The sequence below is a fragment of the Nicotiana tabacum genome, chromosome 1 (assembly GCF_000715075.1).
Source record: "Nicotiana tabacum cultivar K326 chromosome 1, ASM71507v2, whole genome shotgun sequence".
NCBI lineage: Eukaryota > Viridiplantae > Streptophyta > Magnoliopsida > Solanales > Solanaceae > Nicotiana > Nicotiana tabacum.
In genome coordinates, this window is record NC_134080.1 from 83,878,104 (window position 1) to 83,903,091 (window position 24,988).

Consider the following 24,988-nt stretch of genomic DNA (forward strand, 5'->3'; position numbering starts at 1 on the left):
GTAATTTGAGCTCAAACTCATCCAACCCGCCCAACATGTCCAGAGATTAACGGGTTGTGATACAAATATTTTAGCTAATGACTCTATTTGGGTTGAACCCAATTTAACCCATTATTTTTTAAGTCCATTCTGACCCATGAAGTAGCCCAAATACAACATATAAATCTCACCCAAAACAAAGGGATCTCAACACAATTTATCTAGAAATTTACATAGTTGCCCCAATTTTACCTTCTTTTTTTTTGTATTTTCAATCTTCTATTTTTTCGTTTTTCTGCACCACCCACCCACCCAAACCAACACCACAAACCCCCTCAAAAAAAATATTACTTTTTTTTTTGTATTTTCAATTTTCTGTATTTTTGTTTTCTGCACCACCCACCCATCCCAAACAAACCCCCCGCAAACCCTCTCAATTTTTTTTTTATATTTTCGATTTTCTATTTATTGTTTTTTCGTTTTTCTGCACCACTCAACCACCCCAACTCCCCGGCCTCGTAAAATATTTTTCAACTTACACATTTTAAATACTAATTTGTTATTTAAGAAAATATATTTTGATCCTCAAAATATTAATAGTATTTATTTATCTTTTATACATGAGTGTATAAAAGGTAAAAAGCTTTGTTTATGCAAGATGAGCATGGTTTTAAAACGTAAAAATTGTACGGGAACGCCCTATTTGGTCACCCCCATTTAACCTATACCCATTTTTTAAAAACTTTTAACTTATACCCACTTTTTAAACAACTTCAGCCCCCTTTCTCCTCCTCCTTCTCCTTCGTGATTAATAGAATGTTTCAACATGAAGTTTTGACTTGGTTGTCAGTTCTGTTTATGGTAAGAAATCAACATGAAGTTTTGACTTGGTTGTCAGTTCTGTTTATGGTAAGAAATCAAGTGACTAGTCTGTAGTTTTATCACATAAATATCAAAAGAAAATTGATAAGGAAGCAACATATTGAAGACAATAACAATTCGATATAAACATTTACTCATTAAACAAAGACTCGAAAAGATAGAAAGGTTGACTAACTCTGACGTGAGTGATTTGTCAACAAGTGGGCAGCCTCGTTGGGGTCCAGAACTAGAAGCAAACGTCTCTAAGTCTTAAGTCAACTAATAACTCAAGAAGTTTATTCAACTGATATTGGTGCCCAGTTCTTTGGCTCGTATAGAAAGAGTGTGTTTCTGAATACTGCCTACTTGTTTCATTATCTTCTGCTCGGATGCTAACTTGTTTCATTATCTTCTATTTTCATGTGTGTGAGACAAGAGCAAATCAGAAAAACTTTAGCTCTAGAGCTGAAGTTCGCCAATTACAAAATAAAACTTCGGCTCTAGAGCGGAAGTTCGCCAGTTACAGAAACAAAAATTTCAGCTCTCTGAAGTTCGCCAGTTACAAAACAAAAACTTCAACTCTAGAGCTGAAGTTCGCCAATTATAAAAACAAAATGCTGAAGTTTTGCGTGATTGCCTTTGCTACTTCAGCCCCGTATGCTGAAGTTACGCAAAAAATGGGTACGCTTGCAATTTTTTGCAAAACGGGCACAAATTAAAACGTGACCCAAAAAGCGGGTATATATGCAAATGCCCCTTCTACAACATGGATCAAGTTGGGCGGATTGGACTATAACCCATTGTTTAGCCCATCTTAACCCAAGTACACTTTGGGTTAGGTTGGGCAATGACCTATTTATTAACTTAACCCATCTTGACTCGCTCAAATTCAACCCAACCCGCCCATTTGCCACCCCTATCTTGCACCAATAATCACAGGGGATAATACTCAGCAGTCATTTTGGAACAAGGACTTGAGAAGATCCATGAACATCGGCAAAGACTACATTAGAGAATTAAACAACTCAAGCAGGATGCCGATAATTCAAGAAACTTGTGAAGAGTGCCCACCTATATTCAAACAGTTAGCCTGTTTGCATGGATTACGTAGCATACTATGGGCAGATATATGGTACTGTATAAATCTTGCGTGTCATAGAAGATTAACGTTTATGCAAGCCTAATCACTTTGTATACTGTAGGGTAGGAAATATAATTACCCCCATCATATTGTAATTCTAACCTTTGTCTATGAGAACGTAATTTCCCTCCATGCGTTAGTTTTTTAAACAAGTCTTTGCCTCCTTGCTTTGGTATCATTTCATAATTAACTTTTTGTCAAGCAGCATATATAGATCCCGTATTTGCTAGAGATCCTTTATGATGCAACCTATAATCAAGAAGAAACATTCTTCCGACTCATTCACATCAGTTTAAAGCCAGATTCATGGACATCCTATAATGTATAATAGGCTGTGATGTACTGTTTATCAATCAATTACATCATACCTAAAGCAATTCTCCAACCTCCATGGCTATAGTATGACGCTGATGCCACAAAAGTCAAACAAATGCTCAGGATTTACTTTTAAGAATCTAAAATTGAACTCAAATACAAGTTAAATTTCATCTCTAGTACTTAGAAAGATTAGTCAAGATTCAACATAGAACCAGCAGTACTATAGCACAAGTCATCGGTGAGAGCTACTTTTCATGTATTATATCAAACCTTATTCTTGTCAACCATTCTCTGAATTATGACGTAGTCAAACCTCATATCTATCTTCCAGCTGTGAGATGACACTTGCAAAGACGCGGTAACCTTGGCACATATCTGACAGTAGACAATATTCATTCTTTGCATGGTATGTAGCCATTAAGCCTGCATGTCATTCATTTCAAAAGGTTCAGATTAGAACAAAAGTTTATTAGACTCAATTAACAAGAACAACAATCAAACAGTACATTTAAGAAATGCAATTGTGTCCAGAGGCGGATCCAAAATTTTAAGTTTATGAGTTCCTATAACAATCTCAAGTTAATCTACATGATAACTGGACCAACGAACTGGGTTCCAAGCTAAATATTCTTATACTTTTAATGAATTTTTTAGTACAAATACAGGGTCTATGCAAAAGTTACTGGGTTCACGAGAACCCGTAACCTTTGCTCTAGATCCACCCACGATTGTGTCAAAGTAAGAAATTATGTTACAGATATCAATATAAACATATCCAAACTACTCTGGTAAAGAAATGATACATATTCCAATAGTCAAATGAAGCGTCTTAGCAATAGACTGCACAGAGCTCCATAAATGAATTGGAGCATGGGTTGGAAATGATGTGCAAAGTTCACATTCTTAAGCTAATGATAGATTGATTCTATGTGCTGACATCTGACAATACCTTGATTCTTTGTGATGCAGAATTGAGAATAGATAAAGCATTGGAGGGAAATTTTTGAATCTATATCCAGTCTATAAGAATATGGTAAGAAGTCACATCTTTCCGGTCAATAATATTATATACCAAGCATATATTTGGATAATCCATCAGGAACTAAATCTACATCTGAAGGGATATGGCAAAGGGTGGTGCAAATTTTAAAAAGCTATCAAGGTGGAACAAACAATTTTGGGAACTTCTCTCTTTTGAGGGAAGGGTAACTCTGATTAACAATCGTATGATGGATGCATTACCAGATTACATGATATTATTATATCTAATGACAAAAAAGGGTGAAGAGAAGGTCAGACCAGCCGAATGGGATTAGGAATATGTTAAAATGCACCCATCTCCTGCCTATTTAGGCATTCAGTTCAGTCAATTTCTGCACTCCTAGATTATAACCATAGAACATTTACTCCTCAAGCTTGTTAGCACCAACTAATACCCAATCGAAAGTGTGCTTCCGAACAGAAACTGATCGAAGGATTGGTCACCAAAGCTTGCGTTCAAATTGATGGTTGCAAGTAACATCTTCATTGTATATCTAGAAACCTACTCAGTCCTGATAGTAATGTCTTATTGGTTCAGAATATGTCTAACAACGGGAAAGAAGAATGATGAAACTATAAAAATGGAAATTGTACCGTAGCCAGAAGTTTGAACATCAAAACCTTCATCCTGCCACACAAACAATGAATAAGATACTGAAAATTCGAGTTTCTAGATGGCCAAATAAGTAAATCTGAAAGAAGTAATCCACCTGCAGATCTCTTATCAATGGCAAAGTACCAGTTATAGAATATGGTTTTACATGCCCAACTTCCTCTTCAGTAGCTTTGCATAGCACATGAAAGCCCCGAGAATTGAGATCACAAGCAACTCCAGACGAAGCTTCGTCAAAACTTATAGTGATTCTGGTGGATTAATGCGGAACATTAATTGCTAACGAACAATTAAAAGAAAGAAAAACTGATAAGATAAACTAAGGAAGTAATTACTTGAGCTCTAGCTTTTATGGACAACTCCAAGTAATCATATGATTTCCCATCTTGTCAAAGAAGCGTATAACATACCTGCCCCTTAAGTTCTCATCTGGCAGGACATATTTTGAAACAGGGCCTCGACAATCAAGTTTGTCAATGTTGGCATTTATATCATCAACATATTCTTGTAATTTCTTCATAGCATCTGATACACTGAATAAGGGTGCATTATTAAAAATCCTACTACTTTCGAAAGATTCGTCTGTTCATTTCTTTTTTCGAAATACAAGCTGAAAAGTTCTTAATTTTGCAGAAATTGAACAAAAAACTCATAGAAATGAGATATAACTAAAATTGCAGATAAAAACAAGTAAAAAGCAGGAAAAAAAGTGTAATAAGGTATGAGACCACTATGATATTTCTTAACAAGTTAATCTTCTTTATCAAGAACTGAAAAGGAATAATAGAGAGCAAAATACATACCTGTAAAATGGAGTCAATCTGCAAAGAAATAGATATGGTTAAATATCATCATCGATGAAAGATCTAAAGGAGGCCGTGACGAAGAAACTTACCTAACATCTCCAGAAACAGTGCACTCAGCAGGAATTTGGTTGATTCCTCCCCCAGGATCTGTAGAGCAAATAATTTAGCACATACAAGCAGCTGGAGAAAATATGCCCAACATTTTCAAGTTCATCCTACAAAGACTTGAGAACTTACAAAACCACTGAGTTGGTTTCATCGTCGATGGTGTAGCAAATTCATAAACTTGCTCTTTAGGATGGGCAGGGAAATCTCGATAGAAGCGGGACTGAATTTCTTTGAGTGCTTCCATTGCAAGCTCCAGAGGATTGATAGCCTAACCATTTGGCATAAAATTTCATACAAATTAGAAGGTATCTACATAGAAAAATGGTTTCAGTTTCACTGTATTCAAGAGCATAAAGTTGTATCGATTCAAGGAGGTTCGCAAGTAAAGTATATAGGCTAGAGAGAGAAAGGTAACTCGACATTCTCTCTAATTCAAACTCAACCGAAGCCTTTGTTTTTTATTCATCATTCAACTCAAGTGATTGGGTAATATTTAATTCATTAACGGTTCATTGCAGGTCACTAGTCTTATGACATCACGTGGAGCCAGTCCAAGTCAGAAATTTGGTACAAGCGGGTGGGCACAGGATAAATTCAATGAGCAGAATGAATGTTAGCCGAAAGGTGATCCTCTGGTTCTGCCATTTGGCTTTGGTAGGCCATGGCAATGTACTCAGGGAAGTTCAAGGAAACTAGCATATGTATATTTCTGCTCCCAGAAGTTTAACAAATATGGGAGGTTTTTCAGTACTGTAGCATTACAAGGATCGAGAAGATCATTTCTCATACTTCCAGAAGTTACAAGTGATGGCAGATGGGACGAACTGGCCAACAAAATTAAAAATTCATGGATAAAGATGGCTCAATCTTGGCCCCAGGGCCAGGTGGCAAAGGGTGGTGGATTTGTGTCTTAGGTCACAGGTTCAAGCCCTCCACACCATGCAAAGCAAAGCCTGGTATTTAAGTGGAAAAGGGTAGAGGGGCGGGCCCATTATCCACCGAGTTTCGAAAGCTGCGGTTGGTCCAAAGGATCGGCCCCAGACGGATTTCTCGGTCATCAAAAAAAAAAAAGATGGCTCAATCTTCAGGTTAAAAAGTATGACAATTCTGCTAAAAATCTCTTCAGGTGATCAAAGGGGTGCAATTCTCCCCCATCAGAGCCCATTTCCCTAACTAGCAGAGCACATGCGCTGATGCTGTAAAGAAGATCAGGTGGCTTTCTAAAGAGCCCAAGCTTAGTCATGTACAGGAGGAGGAGAACAGAATTAAAACCAGAGAAGCATTGATCCATTAGAGGACCTTCTGGAAAGATGCACTGTAGGCAGATTTGCCGGTGCGATAACAGAGGTACCAACATGTTCAGATGTGTCACGATCCGGATTTCCCACCCTCGGGAGTCGTGATGGCGCCTACTCGTAGAAGCTAGGCAAGTCATGAACTTAGAAATCATTAACTCCTTTATTTTAAAACTTCTTACCAATTATAATAATAAGGAAATAAACCGTTAAATAACAACGGAATATGAAATTTAGCGGAAGTCTTAAATAAATAGAAAACGAAAATGTCTCAAAGACCATCACGTGCCTCTAACCAGAACCTGGTGTCACAACATCCACGGACTACTAAGAGTACTAAATACAACCGTTTGAAAGAAATATAGCACTGTTTGTCTCGAATACATGAGATAACAGAATATGAAATAAGATAGAGGAGACGCCGGGCCTGTGAACGCCTGCAAGGCTACCTCGGTGTCTCGGTGGACTGAAGGCTGGCTCCCGAGCTACTGCTGCTGACCAAAGGCTACTCCGGTATCTGCACAGAGTGTAGTATCAGCACAACCGACCCCATGTGCTGGTAAGTGTCTAGCCTAACCCCGGCGAGGTAGTGACGAGGTTAGGACCAGACTCCAGATAAACCTGTGCAGTTATATAATATATAACAGAAATATAAACAGGTAATAACAGTTTAAAAGGGAGGGGGAAACATGCTTCGGGAAAACATACCAATTCTATCAGAAACTTAATAAAGTATGAAAGAACACTCGATGTCTACAATCAATACGATAACAATACTGTTGCGGCGCGCAACCCGATCCCTTATCATTTAACATTGTTGCGGCGTGAAACCCGGTCCACATATATAACTGTTGCGGCGTGCAACCCGATCCAATATAATATCTGTTGCGGCGTGCAACCCGATCCACGTATATAACTGTTGCTGCATGCAACCCGATCCATTATAATATTTGTTGCAGCGTGCAACCCGATCCACATATATAACTGTTGCGGCGTGCAACCCGATCCATTATATACAGTCAACAATAATCATAACTAATCGTCCCGGCAAGGGAGAAATAGCCATAACCAAACCTGTTCCAACATCTAACTATCTCCACTATAACTCAACTAGTTTCAACATCTAACACGAAGAATCATCAACTTAAGCGTCTGTAATATCAATTCAGAACACAATGCAAGGGAACCTCAACTCAACAATAGCCCGGCAAGGGGGCAACATAATGATCTCTTCTCTTTCTCACTTTTACTTCACAATTCACTGCACAACTCGAGCCAATGCTCTAAGGTTTCGATTATCACTTATACTTTCACAATTCGTTATACAATCGGAGCCAATGCTCCTCAATGTTCATAGGTCACAATTATTTCCACAACTTTACACAATAAATAGAAATCTTCACCAAGGCATGAACAATACAACGAGATCATGAAAATTACAAGATAAGACTCACGGTCATGCTTGACACCAACGTATAGATACTCGTCACTATGCCTATACGTCGTACTCGACAAGAAGCAAATAGCAAATAGGACACAACTCCTAATCCCTCAAGCTAAGGTTAGACCAAACACTTACCTCGATGCCACGAACACAACTCAAGCTTCAATTATAGCTTTACCCCTCGATTCCTCCGCCAATTCGCTCGTATCTAGCCACAAGTTACTTAATTACATCAATAAACGCTAAATGAATCAATTTGAATGCATGAAAATGAGTTTTCCAAAGTTTTACCCAAAAAGTAAAAATCGGCCTCGGGCCCACGTGGTCAAAACCCGAGGCTCGAACCAAAACCCGATTACCCATTCCCCCACGAGCCCAAATATGTAATTTGTTTTGAAATCGGACCTCAAATCGAGGTCCAAATCCCCAATTTTTGAAAAACCATTTTCATTTTAAAGCAACATAACACCCAATTTCCCCCGTGAAAATCATTGATTTGAAGTTGAAATCATGTTAACAGATGTTAATGATTGAAGAAAACTAGTTAAAAACGACTTACAATTGATTTGGAGAAGAAAGGTTGTTTGAAAAATCGCCTCTTATGTTTTAGGGTTTTGAAAAGTGAAAAATAACTGGAAAGTCCGTTTAAATATACTCCTCTCAGGCCCTCTCCGCGGACCGCATAAAAAGGACTGCGGCCGCGAAGCACCTCCGCGGACCGCAAGAAATCAAGCGCGGTCGCGAAGGCTTGGCCTTACTCACCGCGGACCGCACAATTCCCACCGCGGTCGCGGAGCCCCCACCGCGGCCGCGAAGCTTCCACCGCGGACCGCGAAGCCTGGCTTTAGAGACCTGCAACTTCTCTGAGTCTGCAATTTTTTTTCCTAAGTGTAAAAACATCCTGAAACTCACCCGAGCCCTCGGGGCTCCAAACCAAATGTCATACTAACTCAAAAACATCATATGGACTTACTCGTGTAATTAAATCATCAAAATAACCTCATGAACATCAAATTAAATCTCGAGATCGATGAAATTTTCTTTAAAGTTCTTTAAACATAAATTTTGCAATTTAAGTCCGAATCACGTCACATGACATCCGTTTTTCACCAAATTCCACAGAAATGTCTTAAATCATATATAAGACCTGTACCGGGCGCCGGAACCAAAATACGAGCCCGATACCATCATGTTCTAATCAAATTTCATTTCAAATTTCTTTAAACAGTTTCAGAAAACTGATTCCGGGCATACGCCCAAGTCCCATATTTTCCCACGGACCCTCCGGAACCGTCAAATCACGGGTTCGAGTCAGTTTACCCAAAACATTGACCGAAGTAAAATTAGCTCATTTTATAATCAAAACTTATCATTTTTCACAGATTATCGTATTTAGGCTTTCTGGCTATGCACCCGAACTGCGCACGCAAATCGAGGTGACTCTAAATGAGGTTTTCAAGGCCTCGAAACATGGAAGTTTCGTTTTAAAACAAGTGATGACCAAAAAGGTCATCACATTCTCCACCTCTAAAACAACCGTTCGTCCTCGAACGGACAGAAGAAGGAAGTACCTGAGTCGGGGAAAAGATGGGGATAACGGCTCCGCATATTGGACTCGGACTCCCTGGTCGTTGCCTTAGGAGGCTGACCTCTCCACTGAACACGAACAGAAGGAAAACTCTTCGACCTCAACTGACGAACCTACCGATCTAGAATAGCTACCGGCTCCTCCTCATAAGACAAGTCCTTGTCCAACTGGACAGTGCTGAAATCTAACACGTGTGATGGATCGCTGTGATATTTCCGAAGCATGGACACATGAAACACTGGATGCACGACTGATAAGCTCGACGGCAATGCAAGTCTATAGGCCACCTCTCCCACTCGATCAAGAATTTCAAACGGACCAATGAACCTAGGGCTAAGCTTGCCCTTCTTCCCAAATCTCATCACACCCTTTATAGGCGACACTCGAAGCAACACCCGCTCACCAACCATAAAAGCCACATCTCGAACCTTGCGGTCTGCATAACTCTTTTGCCTGGACTGAGCTGTACGAAGCCTATCCTGAATAATCCTGACCTTGTCCAAGGCCTCCTGAACCAGATCCGTACCCAATAACCGAGCCTCCCCCGGTTCAAACCATCCAACTGGAGATCGACACCGCCTACCATATAAAGCCTCATAAGGAGCTATCTGGATACTCGACTGGTAGCTGTTGTTGTAGGCAAACTCTGCTAAAGGCAAGAACTGATCCCACGAACCTCCAAAATCGATGACACAAGCTCGGAGCATATCCTCCAAAATCTGAATAGTCCGCTCGGACTGCCCGTCCGTCTGAGGATGAAATGTTGTACTCAACTCAACCTGGGTGCCCAACTCTCGCTGAACTGCTCTCCAAAAATGCGAGGTAAACTGCGTACCTCGGTCCGAAATGATAGATACAGGCACACCATGAAGACGAACAATCTCCCGATAGATCTCAGCTAACCTCTCGGATGAATAGGAGACTGCCACAGGAATGAAATGCGCTGACTTGGTCAGCCTATCAACAATGACCCATACTGCGTCGAACTTCCTCCGAGTCTGCAGGAGTCCAACAACGAAATCCATAGTGATCTGCTCCCACTTCCACTCAGGAAGCTCAATCCTCTGAAATAAACTACCAGGTCTCTGATGCTCGTACTTAACCTGCTAACAATTCAAACACCGAGCTACATATGCAACGATATCCTTCTTCATTCTCCGCCACCAATAATGCTGCCGCAAATCCTGATACATCTTCGCGACGCCCGGATGAATAGAGTACCGGGAGCTATGGGCCTCCTCTAAAATCAACTCTCGTAGCCCATCCACATTTGGCATACACACTCGACCCTGCAATCTCAAAACTCCATCATCATCTAGGGTAACCTGCTTGGCACCCCTGCGCTGCACCGTCTCTAAGGACGCACAAATGGGGATCATCATACTGCCAATCACGGATACATTCCAATAAAGAAGAACGAGCGATCGTGCAAGCTAATACCCGACTAGGCTCAGAAATATCCAACCTCACGAACCGATTGGCCAAGGCCTAAACATCCAAAGCAAGCGGCCTCTCACCGACCAGAATGTAAGCAAGACTGCCCATACTGCTGACTTCCTACTCAAGGCATCGGCCACCACATTGGCCTTTCCCGGGTGATATAAGATAGTGATATCATAATCCTTCAACAACTCCAACCACCTCCTCTGCCTCAAATTCAGCTCCTTTTGCTTGAACAAATACTGAAGACTCTTGTGATCCGTGTACACCTCACATGCCACGCCATACAGATAATGCCTCCAAATCTTCAATGCGTGAACTATGGTTGCCAACTCTAAATCATGAACTAGATAATTCTTCTCATGAATCTTCAACTGCCGCGAAGCATAGGCAATGACCTTGTCATCCTGCATCAACACTGCACCAAGCCCAACACGAGAAACATCACAATAAACTGTATAAGGCCCTAAACCTGTGGGCAAAACCAACACCGGTGCCGTAGTTAGAGCTGTCTTGAGCTTCTGAAAGCTCGCCTCACACTCGTCCGACCATCTGAACTGGGCACCCTTCTGGGTCACCCTAGTCATCGGGGCTGCGATAGATGAAAATCCCTCCACAAACCGGCGATAGTAACCTGCCAATCCCAAGAAACTCTGAATCTCTGTAGCTGACGCTGGTTTAGGCCAGTTCTTGACTGCCTCAATCTTCTTCGAATCTACCTGAATACCCTCTGCTGATACAACATGACCCAGGAATGCAACTGAACTCAACCAGAACTCACACTTCGAGAATTTAGCATATAACTGACTATTCCTCAAGGTCTGAAGAACCACTCTAAGATGTTGTTCGTGCTCCTCCCGGTTGCGGGAATATATCAAAATATCATCAATAAAGACTATCACGAACGAATCCAAATAAGGTCTGAACACCCGGTTCATCAAATCCATAAAAGCTACTGGGGCATTTGTCAACCCGAACAGCATAACCAAGAACTCATAATGCCTGTACCGAGTGCGGAAAACTATCTTAGGGACATCGGATGCCCTAATCCTCAACTGATGGTAGCCAGATCTCAAATCAATCTTTGAAAACACCTTGGCACCCTGAAACTGATCAAACAAATCATCAATCCTCGGCAATGGATACTTATTCTTGATTGTAACCTTGTTCAGCTGTCGGTAATCAATACACATTCTCATCAATCGGTCCTTCTTCTTAACAAACAACATCGGTGCACCCCAAGGCGAAACACTGGGCCTAATGAATCCCTTCTCAAGCAAGTCTTGCAACTGCTCCTTCAACTCTTTCAACTCAGGCGGGGCCATACGGTACGGCGGGATAGAAATGGGTTGAGTGCCCGGAGCCAAATCAATGCAAAAATCAATATCCCTGTCGGGTGGCATACCCGGCAAGTCTGAAAGGAATACCTCAGAAAACTCACGAACGGGCACAGAATTAATAGAGGGAACCTCAGCACTAGAATCACGAACATATGCCAAATAGGCCATGCGCCGAGCCTTCACGTAAGAGATAACACTACGGGTAGAATGACCAGGAGTCCCTCTCCACTCTAAACGAGGCATACCCGGTAAAGCTAAGGTCACAGTCTTGGCGTGACAGTCCAAGATAGCGTGGTAAGGTGATAGCCGGTCCATCCCCAATATGACATCGAAATCGACCATGTCTAAAAGCAACAAATCTGCACGAGTCTCAAGACCCCCAATCACCACAATACAAGAACGATAGACTCGATCAACTACAATAGAATCACCCACCGGTGTAGACACATAGATGGGAACACTCAATGAATCACTAGGCATAATCAGATACGGTGCAAAATAAGATGACACATACGAGTGGGTGGACCCTGGATCAAATAACACTGAAGCATCTCTATCACAAACCAGAACCGTACCTATAATAACTGCATCTGAAGCCTCAGCCTCGGGCTTGGCTGAAAGAGCATAACATCGGGGCTGGGCCCCACCACCCTAGGCTCCATCTCTGGGACGGCCTACAGCTGGCTGGCCTCCACCTCTAGCGGCCTGAGCTCCTCCTCTAAATCCTCTACCTACCTCTAGCACCTCTACACCCACCCCTAGCTGGCTGGGCGGTCTGTGGAACACCTAGTGCCTGGACCATAGCACGGGAACCCTGCTGCTGCGACTGAGTACCCACTGATATACTCCTCTCAGGCCCTCTCCGCAGACAGCATAAAAAGGACTGCGGCCGCGGAGCTCCACCACGGACCGCAAGAAATCGAGCGCGGCCGCGAAGGCTTGGCCTTGCTCACCACGGACCGCACAATTCCCACCGCGGTCGCGAAGCTTCCACCGCGGACCACGAAGCCTGGCTTTAGAGACCTGCTACTTCTCTGAATCTGCAACTTTTTTTCCTAAGTGTAAAAACATCCCGAAACTCACCCGAGCCCTCGGAGCTCCAAATCAAATGTCATACTAACTCAAAAACATCATATGGACTTAATTGTGTAATCAAATCATCAAAATAACCTCATGAACATCAAATTAAATCTCGAGATCGATGAAATTTTCTTTAAAGTTCTTTAAACATAAATTTTGCAATTTAAGTCCGAATCACGTCACATTACATCCGTTTTTCACCAAATTCCACAGAAATGTCTTAAATCATATATAAGACCTGTACCGGGCGCCGAAACCAAAATACGGGCCCGATACCATCATGTTCTAATCAAATTTCATTTCAAATTTCTTTAAACAGTTTCAGAAAACAATTTTCTTTGAAAATTCATTTCTCGGGCTCGAGACCTCGGAATTCGATTCCGGGCATACGCCCAAGTCCTATATTTTCCTACGGACCCTCCAGGACCGTCAAATCACGGGTCCGGGTCCGTTTACCCAAAACGTTGACCGAAGTCAAATTAGCTCATTTTATAATCAAAACTTATCATTTTTCACAGATTATCATATTTAAGCTTTCCGGCTATGCGCCCGGACTACGCACGCAAATCAAGGTGACTCTAAATGAAGTTTTTAAGGCCTCGAAACACGGAAGTTTCGTTTTAAAACAAGTGATGACCTTTTGGGTGATCACAAGATGTGAGAAGATGAATTCATAAGAAAAGGCACTCTCCAACAGGCATTCAAGTTTATGAATAGTGAGCAGCCCGGTGCACTAAGCTCCCGCTATGCGCGGGGTCCGGAGAAGGGCTGGACCACAAGGGTCTATTGTACGCAGCCTTACCCTGCATTTCTGCAAGCGGCTGCTTCCACGGCTTGAACCCGTGACCTCCTAATCACATGGCAGCAACTTTACCAGTTACGCCAATTTTTATGAATAGTGGCTTTCAATTTTTATTTGAATTTTATTCCAAAAGAAGCCTAGCACTTTATGATGGGGGAGTGGAAATGGAAAAACAACTCGTTCGAAACTCAAGTGGTAGACTCCGACATCAAGGTGTGCTCTAGCAGAAGTTGAAACCTGAATGGGTGTTGAATAGATACAAGGTCTTCCACTCCATCTATGATCAAAAGTATCATGAAGGCAACTACAGATAAAAGTATCCTCACATGAATGGGTGCAGAGAATGGCGACAAAGACTAGAGGAAATATTGCTTAGAAACCACCTCTAATAGGCCCGAGGACCCCACAAATAAAATACCGAGACAAATAGAGGTTGAAATAGAAAATTTCATATACAAGGTCCCAATATGGACTGAATTACGTGCAAAACCAAAACCTACTGGATTCTCACCGATAACAATTGCAGACAAACGGATGCTTTGGTTGGACCTTAGGTTAGATTGATGGGATTAGTCACGTGGCAAGTCTTGAGTGTAATTGGAATTTCAAATGGAGCCATTCTGATTTAGTGAGCATACGTTGGAAACATACAAGTGAAACACTAGTTACAACTCATAATGAATTGGACCCAATTTGTCTTGAGACAAGCAGATGAAAAACTTGGGCCACGCTGTGGATATCTCTATTTCGAACAGCAAGCACAGAGAATGGGCTCTCAATGATAATTCAAGAACCCAATTGGACTCACTTCAGCCGGAAATAGAGGCCATTATTTACACAAAAAGATCAGGGGAAGCTTTTGTAACTCCACTGTCAGAATCTCCGGTGCAGGTGTCAGAACCTTCTTCCAGTTCTTTCTCATCATATCAGAGAAGGTGACAACATCAATTAGTTCAATACCATCACAAATAGACGATGATGCTATGACTATTATTTATTGTGCAGATGTACAAGAAATAAGTCATAGGAGGAACGAAGCATTACAAATTGTTGAGGCAGAGCTTCCAAACATAGCATGGCAAGAGGAGGAAGCTGCTCTTTGGAGAATCAAACGGAAAGGCAGAATTAGATGCTTTCAAAAGAACATGATAAAGCTGAGCAGATAATATAGGACCAGAATTCCAGGGGGGTGACACTGAAGTTTTCTCTGTACATGAAACTTGATAGAAGAAGACAAGATAAAAGAAGAGATTACTGCCTATGCACTCCCAGCAATTCCGAGTTAAAAGGTGAGTATGAACTCAAGAGACTACTATTGGGTGTTTTTAAAAGCGAAAAGTGCAAAAAACGACAAGGTCCATGGGGCTTGATGAGAAAAGAGAGATGGGTTTATCTAGTATTATCTTAGGAGACCTAGCTTAATCAAATAAAACTTCAGAATCTGGAAAGTAGCCATACAATCATCGACAGCTGGGACTTACTTCCAAGAGCATCTTATAGTGCTTAGTTAGCAAACTTAACTAAATGGATTAACACCAAGGAGAGCTTCTATGAATTAATTTACAAGTCGCTCCATATCTAAGCAAAAAGCATAAAACAGTTCTTAATGCGGTGTTTTTGGCAGCCAGATAAATTCTTGTCAAAGCCTCAAGGATTCACGAGTATTGACTTGGATGAATAGCTGCTCTAGAGTGGACATTTCCATTTGCTAACTAATATCCAACAATGTGCCTAACTAAAGCGGCTCTAACAAATATCCAACAATCTCCTTGTGGATTTAATATCACACGAACCATTAAACCGAATAGGAATCCGTCTGCCACAGTAGAGAGAATGACTTGACCTAACCAAATAACATAAATGCCATAGAGGGCGGCCTAAGAAGTATTGGGGAGAGGTGATCAGGCAAGATATGGCGAGACTTCAGATTTCCGAGGACATGACACTTGATAGGAAGATGTGGAGGTCGAGTATTAGGGTTGTAGGTTAGGAGGTAGTTGATTCTTGCCTTACTTCGTACCTTTGTGAGACTAGTCTGGTATGATTTTTGTCTAAGACAGTGTTATAAATAGTGCTCGCCTCAGCGCTAATAGCTTGAGGCGAGGCGAGGCGAGCAGCCTGCGCTATTTTGCCTCTGTTGCATTGCGATTATAAAAGGCGAGCGCCTTTGCTTGGTTGGACCTTAGGTTAGATTGATGGGATTAGTCACGTGGCAAGTCTCGAGTGTAATTGGAATTTCAAATGGAGCCATTCTGATTTAGTGAGCATACGTTGGAAACATACAAGTGAAACACTAGTTACAACTCATAATGAATTGGACCCAATTTGTCTTGAGACAAGCAGATGAAAAACTTGGGCCACGCTGTGGATATCTCTATTTCGAACAGCAAGCACAGAGAATGGGCTCTCAATGATAATTCAAGAACCCAATTGGACTCACTTCAGCCGGAAATAGAGGCCATTATTTACACAAAAAGATCAGGTGAAGCTTTTGTAACTCCACTGTCAGAATCTTCGGTGCAGGTGTCAGAACCTTCTTCCAGTTCCTTTCTCATCATAACAGAGAAGGTGACAACATCAATTAGTTCAATACCATCACAAATAGACGATGATGCTATGACTATTATTTATTGTGCAGATGTACAAGAAATAAGTCATAGGAGGAACGAAGCATTACAAATTGTTGAGGCAGAGCTTCCAAACATAGCATGGCAAGAGGAGGAAGCTGCTCTTTGGAGAATCAAACGGAAAGGCAGAACTAGATGCTTTCAAAAGAACATGATAAAGCTGAGCAGATAATATAGGACCAGAATTCCAGGGGGGTGACACTGAAGTTTTCTCTGTACATGAAACTTGATAGAAGAAGACAAGATAAAAGAAGAGATTGCTGCCTATGCACTCCCAGCAATTCCGAGTTAAAAGGTGAGTATGAACTCAAGAGACTACTATTGGGTGTTTTTAAAAGCGAAAAGTGCAAAAAACGACAAGGTCCATGGGGCTTGATGAGAAAAGAGAGATGGGTTTATCTAGTATTATCTTAGGAGACCTAGCTTAATCAAATAAAACTTCAGAATCTGGAAAGTAGCCATACAACACATCGACAGCTGGGACTTACTTCCAAGAGCATCTTATAGTGCTTAGTTAGCAAACTTAACTAAATGGATTAACACCAAGGAGAGCTTCTATGAATTAATTTACAAGCCGCTCCATATCTAAGCAAAAAGCATAAAACAGCTCTTAATGCGGTGTTTTTGGCAGCCAGATAAATTCTTATCAAAGCCTCAAGGATTCACGAGTATTGACTTGGATGAATAGCTGCTCTAGAGTGGACATTTCCATTTGCTAACTAATATCCAACAATGTCAAAGACCTGCCTAACTAAAGCGGCTCTAACAAATATCCAACAATCTCCTTGTGGAATTAATATCACACGAACCATTAAACCGAATGGGAGTCCGTCTGCCACAGTAGAGAGAATGACTTGACCTTACCAAATAACATAAATGCCATAGAGGTCGGCCTAAGAAGTATTGGGGAGAGGTGATCAGGCAAGATATGGCGAGACTTCAGATTTCCGAGGACATGACACTTGATAGGAAGATGTGGAGGTCGAGTATTAGGGTTGTAGGTTAGGAGGTAGTTGATTCTTGCCTTACTTCGTACCTTTGTGAGACTAGTCTGGTATGATTTTTGTCTAAGACAGTGTTATAAATAGCGCTCGCCTCAGCGCTAATAGCTTGAGGCGAGGCGAGGCGAGCAGCCTGCGCTATTTTGCCTCTGTTGCGTTGCGATTATAAAAGGCGAGCGCCTCTGCTTGTGTGGCAAGAGGCGATGTGTAGCGAGAGGCGAGCTGTGGCGTCGCTTTTTGAAAAAAAGTACAAAAAAGGCGCAGATTAGGGCTTAAAACATTAGCGCTTGCAGTGATTTCACGTTTCTTTCTTCTTTAACCTTCAAACAACAGAGCACCCAAGTCCACCCAGCTCAGGTAAGCTTCTCTTCTTCTTTCTCCTCTCTTTCTTTCTTTCTTCTTTTTCCTTCTTCTTCTCTTCTTCTTTCTATTTTTTTGCTCTGTTTTTTGCCGAGCAACAGTGCAGAATAGAGAGTCTGTCTGTTGCTCTATATCTTTTTGTTTTTCTTTTCTTCTGATCTTCTCTTCATCTTTCTAATTTTTTGCTCTGTTTGTTGTCGAGCAACAGTGCAGCAAAAAAAGGACAGTCTTTTTATTCTCTGTTTTTTTCGTTCTTCTTCTGGTCTTCTCTTCTTTTTTTGTTGCTCTGTTTTTTATTGAGCAGCAGTACTGCATGCTGTTTTTGTAGAGGCAGAGGCAAAGGCAGAGAATCAAACCTGAAATTTCCTCCTTTTTCAGTTATAGAGTAGAATTAATTGCATATTGTGAATTGATATATTTATTAATATATCATTGTTATTGAGTTTTTAGTTATATATATAATATTTTATTTTTTTGTATAAATTGTCGCTTCACATCAAAAAGGCGAGCGCTTCACTGCGCGCCTCTCGCCTCAGTGAAGCGGGCCCTCGTCGCTATTTGTCGCCGCACGCTATCCAAAATACTGGTCTAAGATAGCTAGTGGCAATGTTGTGTCTTACTATTTCGCTTTTCAGTGCAAGACCTATTTACTAGCTATCACTTTTGCTTTGCATTTTTCTTCTGGATTTCATGTTACTATTTTTCCTATGATTTCTCTAGTGATACTAATATTGTCTCCTTTTGTCTTTTTGTTTTCTTGAGCCGAGGGTCTTTCAGAAACAGTCTCTCTGCTCCTTCGGGGTAGGGGTAAGGTTGCGTACACACTACCCTCCCCAGACCCCACTAATAGGATTTTACTAGGTTGTTGTTGTTGTTGTTGTTGCGATAAAAGATGAAAACCTAAGTTGTAAGTAAGTGTTTACTGGTAAAAGATGGGCTACAATCATCAGAGGTCATGTAATAGCTCAAGAGGCATTAATAGGACAAACAACATAATACTTACAACCATCAGGTCTCTCAAACCTAGTTGCATACTCAACCTAAGATACTCCATTTTAGGATTTTATGGATATTCAAATATACTCCTTCTATGCACGGATTGCAAGGTTATCCCGAGTGAGAACCTTGCGAACTAGCATAGGCTCTTTGTGATCGACTTAAAGATCATGAGGAAGAAGAGGAAGAGGGTTGTGCGGGATCGACCGAAGATCAGGTGGGGAGTCTTGACTAAGGACAATGTTCGAGAGTTGGGAGAGAAGTTGCTGGCTATGGGGGCCTGGAGGAGTAGTGGGGACGCAAGTAGTATGTGGAATATGATGTCGAACTGCATTAGGAAAGCATCAAGAGAGGTGTTAGAGGTTTCGAAGGGTTACTCTAGAGGCAACAGAGGGGACTGTTAATGGAATGAAGAGGTCCAAGGAAAAGTGGAAGTCAAGAAAGCGACGTATTTGAAGTTAGTGGAGAGGATAGACGAGGAGGAGAAGAGGATGAACAGAGAGTGGTACAAGAAGGTTAAGAAGGAGGCGATGTTGGCAGTCACAGAGGCTAAGTCTGTTGCGTTTGGTCGTTTGTAAGAGAGACAAAAGTCCGTGACTTGGACCAAGTGAGGTGCATCAAAGACGGGGAAGGCAGAGTTCTAATGGAGGAGGCACCGAATAAACGAATGTGGCAGACATCCATAAACTCTTGAATGAAGAGGGGGACAAGAACATTGTGTTGGGTGATTTGGAGCACTCTAACAGACGTCGAGATTTTGGGTATTATAGGAGCATAAAAATTGAGGAGGTCGAGGGGACTATGCGTAAGATGAGCAGGGGCAGAGGGACAAGTCCAGATGAAACTTCGATGGAATTTCGAAAGTACATGGGTAGGGCAAGCTTGGAGTGGCTCGATGGGTCGTTTAACGCTATTTTTAAGACGAAGAAGATGCCTGAAGAATGGAGGTGGAGTATAATGATTCCGTTGTACAAGAACAAAGATGATATCCAAAGTTGCAACAACTATAGAGGCATCAAGTTGCTTATTCACACTATACAAGTTTGGGAGCGGGTGGTGGAAGTGAGGGTAAGGATGAGTGTCTATTTTCGAGAACCAGCTCGGTTTCATGCTGGGTTGTTCGACTACGGAAGTCATCCACCTTGTCAGAAAGTTGGTGGAGAAGTATAGGGAAAGGAAGAAAGATTTGTATATGGTGTTTATTAACCTAGAGAAAGCTATACAATAAAGTCTCAAGGGGGGGTTCTCTATGGAGGTGCTTAGAAGCTAGGGGTGTCCCTGTAGCGTACATTAGAGTGATTAAGGACATGTATGATGGAGCTAAGACTCGGGTGAGGACATCGGAGGAGACTCTGATCATTTTTTGGTTATGATGGGGTTATACCAGAGATCTACGCTTAGCTTGTTTTTATTTGCCTTGGCGATGGACGCACTGACACGCCACATTCAAGGGGAAGTTCTAGGGTGTATGACATTGTACTGACTGACGAGAAGAGGTGGTGTTAACAAGAACTTGGAGGTTTAAAGACAAACCCTAAAGTCTAAAGGTTTCAAGTTGAGCAGACTAATAGCTTGGTTGGTCAAACTTCTAAAATCAGCTTATTTTGAGAAGTGCTTTTCTCAAAGTACTTTTCAAAAAAAAGTGCTTTTGGTGAGAAGCAGTTTGTGTTTGGCTAATTGATTTGAAAAGTACTTTTGAGTAGTAATTAGTGTTTGGCCAAGCTTTTGAAAACTGCTTCTAAGTGTATTTTTCTCAAAAGTGCTTTTGGAAGGAAGCTACTTTTTTCTGCTTCTCAAAAACTGCTTCTGCTTCTCTTCAAAAGTATTTTTTTCCATCTAAAAGCTTGCCAAACACCTCAAATTTTGGCCAAAAGTGCTTTTAGCAACAAAAAAAAAAACACTTTTGGACCCAAAAAAAGCTTGGTCAAACAGGCTATAAGACAGAATATTTGGAGTGCAAGTTCAGCGATGTGATAGAAAAAGCAGACATGGACATAAGGCTTGATTCACAAGTCATCTCTAAGAGAGAAAGTTTCAAGTATCTTAAGTCTGTGATTCAAGGAAATGTGGAGATTGACGAAGATGTCACACATCGCATCGGAGCGAGGTGGATGAAAGAGAGGCTAGCATCCGGCGTCTTGTATGATAAGGATGTGCCGCTGAAACTCAAAGGTAAGTTTTACAAAGTGGTGGTTAGACAGACTATGTGGTATGGGGGCAGAGTGCTGCCCAGTCAAGAATTCTCATATCCAAAAGATGAAAGTAGCATAAATGAGGATGTTGAGATGAATGTGTTGGCATACCAGGTTGGACAAGATTAGGAACGAAGATATTCTAGAAGGTGGGAGTGGCCCCGTGGAGGACAAGATGCGAGAAGCGAGACTGATATGGTTCGGGCATGTGAAGAGGAGAAGCCGAGATGCCCCTGTGAGGAGGTGCGAGCGAGTGGCTTTGATGGGTAGGAGTAGAGGTAAAGGGAGATCTAAGCAGTATTGAGGAAAGGTGATCCGGCAGGACATGGTGCAGCTTCAGTTTACCGAGGACATGGCACTTGATAGAAGGGTATGGAGGTCAACAATTAGGGTAGAAGGTTAATAGGTAGTCGAACGTATTTTTGTTCCATACCGATGGTTTTAGGGTTAGTCTAGTAGTTTTTCTTGTCCTAGATTGCTAGTAGTTCACGTTGTTTTCCTATTATCTTTCGCCTCGGTTTTTTAGTATTCTATTGTTGTTAGAGCTTGTTGCTACTATTGCCTTTTGTTTTTATTATCTTGGCCCTCTTAGTCTCTCTACCTTCTCAGAGTAGGGGTAAGATGTAGCGTACAGTGGTACTCCACTAGGTTGTTGTTGTTGTATGAATATTCAAATATATGTATAAAAAATATCTCAATCTACATGAGGAACTCGCAAATTATGCACCAGATCTCAAGCTTAAGTTTTTTGGGTCAAAAAACTCTTGCTTTTTCTCTTGGCGTAAAAAAAACATTGAATCTTCTGTCAATGTTCTTTTATAATTCCTCTAATTATTATTAGGATTAACAAAAGGAAGTTTAACATGCACTTCAAAGTGGCGGATTACCATTCATAACAGTGGAGATAAAAGGAGCTGATGAAAGTGATACCGGCATATGCAATGATGTTTCTATTGCTTTTCAACGGCAATTTGGCAAAAAAAGAGAATGCCAGGATCTGTCACACAGATAAAAATCCAACACAACAGTAAAATCTTGTGCAAACTAATTCCTCTATGGATCATTACTTTTTCTTCTCAAATTTCATTGTCTATTATACAACAGCAGAATCTCTCGTCAAAACAACAAGATGGACATTATGTTTAAATTTAAGTTCAAAAGAAGCTTAGATGTCAAACGGTTGAGAAAAAAGAGTACCTTGTGGGCAAGACCACTGTGAAAAAGCTTTCCGGTTACATGCAGTTTCCAAGGTATACTGCCACCAGTACCAATGCACGGCTGTTTATCTGCTGTATCGATCCAGAATCTATGTAGAGGAAGAAATATTACAAATAAATTCACTATTTCTCTGCAATGAATCTTGATACCTTAGCAAACAGTTACTTACAGAGGGCCTTGCTTTAACTTGTCAAGCAATCCACCCTTCACTAATGCATCCACACCAACCCCAGGGATAGATGAGTTCTCTTCACTGGCTATGAAAACAGCAACTACCGTGGATTTCAACTGTTGTTTTGTCTCTCCAAGCCGCCTCATAAGCTCCGCAACAAGAGCCACATGACCCAAACAATCAGTAGTTCCACGTCCCCGAAGTTTATCACCATCAATGCTCAATGAAAAAGGATCAAAATCCTGCATACAAAATTGTTTTACCATTATATGTGAGACCGTTGTCATTGCCGACTTATAAGGGAGCATAATTTACAACAAATTGTTAATTTGTGGAAGTAACACAGTAGTCAAAAAGCAAGAAAAGGTACAACATTCAAATTTAAACTATCACAGTGAATACAGACCCATTAGTCATAATAATTGAGCAGGAGGAGTGTTCCATGTGCTCCTCCAACTGAAATAATGAGCAGTACAATCTAACAGCATATTATATTACTTGAATGAAATAAGCTACCAGCTATGGGGCTCAATCAGCATCAATCCTTTTCCTTCTCTTGACCACAAGCATAATTCCCCCGCCCGCACCCTCAACTCCCCAAAGAAAATCTTAAGAAATAAATGGCAACTTAATTATTCAGCACAGATGCATTCAATATGGACACCTGGTGGTTTTTTAAATTAAACACCTCGTATTGAAATTATTACTGGAGAAAACAGCATAATATATCTGTACATTTTCCTGGATGACGTTACATTCCTAATACAACCTAAATTCCAAAATTCATTACACTTTTATACTAATAACATTATTAATTTGTACAACATTCAAAAATATAAATTAACTAAGCTAGTTAAATTTTAAACTGTGTTGTTAAGTTTTCTCTGTCAATCTGCTCTTCAATCATAATATTAATATTTTCTTCCACTACCATAAATATAATAAATACTTGATATAAGCCAATTTAAAATCTTTATACGCACTATTAGGTATCAAGCACAACTTAACACCAGAAGAAGAAAATACAGCATCAAAAGCAATCAAACAGAAGAAAAAGCAACCAACTTTACATCCAAAATAATGAAAGCAAGGGCTAGCAATATTAGACATTAACATACCCAATCACAAGGGTTAGCAGTGACAACATCCATATGCATACCAACAAAAGACAAGATATTTCCAGGCTGAGTACCCGGGTACTCCACAATAAGATTACCCCTTTTAGGCTTATAAGTAACATGATTGATGACAAGTGGGCCGCCGCCGGTGGTGGTGCTATAAGGAAGAAGGGTATCAAGAACGTGATTCACAATCCTGTCTTCCTCCGGGATTAGCTCCGGTGGGTTGTTCTGTACATATTTGGACTCACCAATTAATTTCCTCAAAAGGCTAATGAATGACTCTTTGTTCAGATCACCCAAAATCTGCTTTACAGTAGGCATGGTAGCTGTATCGTTGCGGTAAGTTGATGCCTTGTTTTTGGAACGGAGCAAACCTAGGAAGGATTTTTGAGGAGTTTACAGTAGCCATTAGTTGTATGGATCTGACAGAAGACGAAAGTAGCAAAGATGAGAACGTTAGAGGTGGATGTGCGGGCATACAAAAGGATGGATAAGATTAGGAATGAAGATATTCGAGAGAAGGTGGGTGTGGCCCCCATGGAGGACAAGATGCGGGAAGTAAGACTCAGATGGTTCGGGCACATTCAGAGGAGGAGCACTGATGCACCGGTGAGGAGGTGTGAGCGACTGGCTGTAGTGGGCATGCGGAGAGGTAGAGGAAGACCTAAGAAGTATTGGGGAGAGGTGATCAGACAGGACATGGCGCGACTTAGGATTACTGAGGACATGACCCTTGATAGGGAATTATGGAGGTCGAGCATTAAGGTTGTAGGTTAGGGGAGAGTGTGAATATTTCTACGGCACAATAGAGTGAGACTATCCAGTTAGGAGTTAGACTAGGAATGCCATTGGTCGTCTATTGACGCAGGGTTTTACCTTCTAGTTGTATTATACCAGCCATCTATTTCGTATTTCGTATTTCGTATTCCGTATTTCATATTTCATATCTCTTATATATTGTTGTTATTTTTAATACGCATTTTTATGGTACTAATATATCATCTCCTATTGCTTTTTGAGTCGAGGGTCTCCTCGAAACAGCCTCTCTACCCTTCGGGGTAGGGGTAAGGTCTGCGTACATATTACCCTCCCCAGACCCCACTTGTGGGATTATACTGGGTTGTTGTTGTTGTTGATTTTTGAGGAGTTTGACGTTTCAACTAAACCTATTTTATTTATTTAATTACCTAATTGAGCTTAATAAATATTTCACTCTTGAGGGTCAAATCAAATAAACTTTGATTAATATTTTAACATATGTATCTTTTACCAAATTAATATTAAAATAAATTACAAATAATAATATTTTTATATAATTTTCGAATATCTAATTTAATTTTAAAATATTGAGATAATCTAATCTAGTTTAGTTTAATAGATTAGTTAAATTGTTTATGTTACAAGTAAATAGGAACAAAGAGAGTAGTTTTTCAATTTAAAACATG

The 24,988-nt window shown here is 40.9% G+C and overlaps 1 protein-coding gene across 2 annotated transcripts; it reads right to left on the reverse strand.

Annotated features, from left to right (window-relative positions):
- Positions 1-2,268: 2,268 nt before the first annotated feature.
- On the reverse strand, positions 2,269-24,045 carry LOC107775751 (acetylornithine deacetylase-like). Of its 2 annotated transcripts, XR_012708801.1 has the most exons (11): positions 23,541-24,045; positions 22,420-22,664; positions 22,230-22,338; positions 4,997-5,135; positions 4,849-4,906; positions 4,757-4,774; positions 4,364-4,486; positions 4,051-4,204; positions 3,935-3,968; positions 3,599-3,852; positions 2,546-2,722 (listed from the first exon to the last, which is right to left on the reverse strand). XR_012708801.1 is itself a non-coding variant. In XM_075252023.1 (10 exons), exons 1-10 carry the CDS (start codon positions 23,862-23,864, stop codon positions 2,607-2,609), a joined length of 1,320 nt encoding a protein of 439 aa, XP_075108124.1. In that variant the 5' UTR covers positions 23,865-24,042; the 3' UTR covers positions 2,269-2,606. The 2 variants fall into 2 exon arrangements, 1 of the variants encoding a protein (XP_075108124.1); XM_075252023.1 differs by lacking the exon at positions 3,599-3,852 and having other exon boundaries at positions 2,269-2,722; positions 23,541-24,042.
- Positions 24,046-24,988: the final 943 nt, after the last annotated feature.

Bases quoted from the DNA above. Each gene is read 5' to 3' on its own strand.
- LOC107775751 (XM_075252023.1), bottom strand. From the start codon at position 23,864: ATGCCTACTGTAAAGCAGATTTTGGGTGATCTGAACAAAGAGTCATTC. The intron at 22,339-22,419 runs GTAAGTAACTGT...TCCTCTACATAG, and splicing joins AAGTTAAAGCAAGGCCCTCT to ATTCTGGATCGATACAGCAG. The intron at 5,136-22,229 runs GTACTCTTTTTT...CCAAATGGTTAG, and splicing joins ACAGTGGTCTTGCCCACAAG to GCTATCAATCCTCTGGAGCT.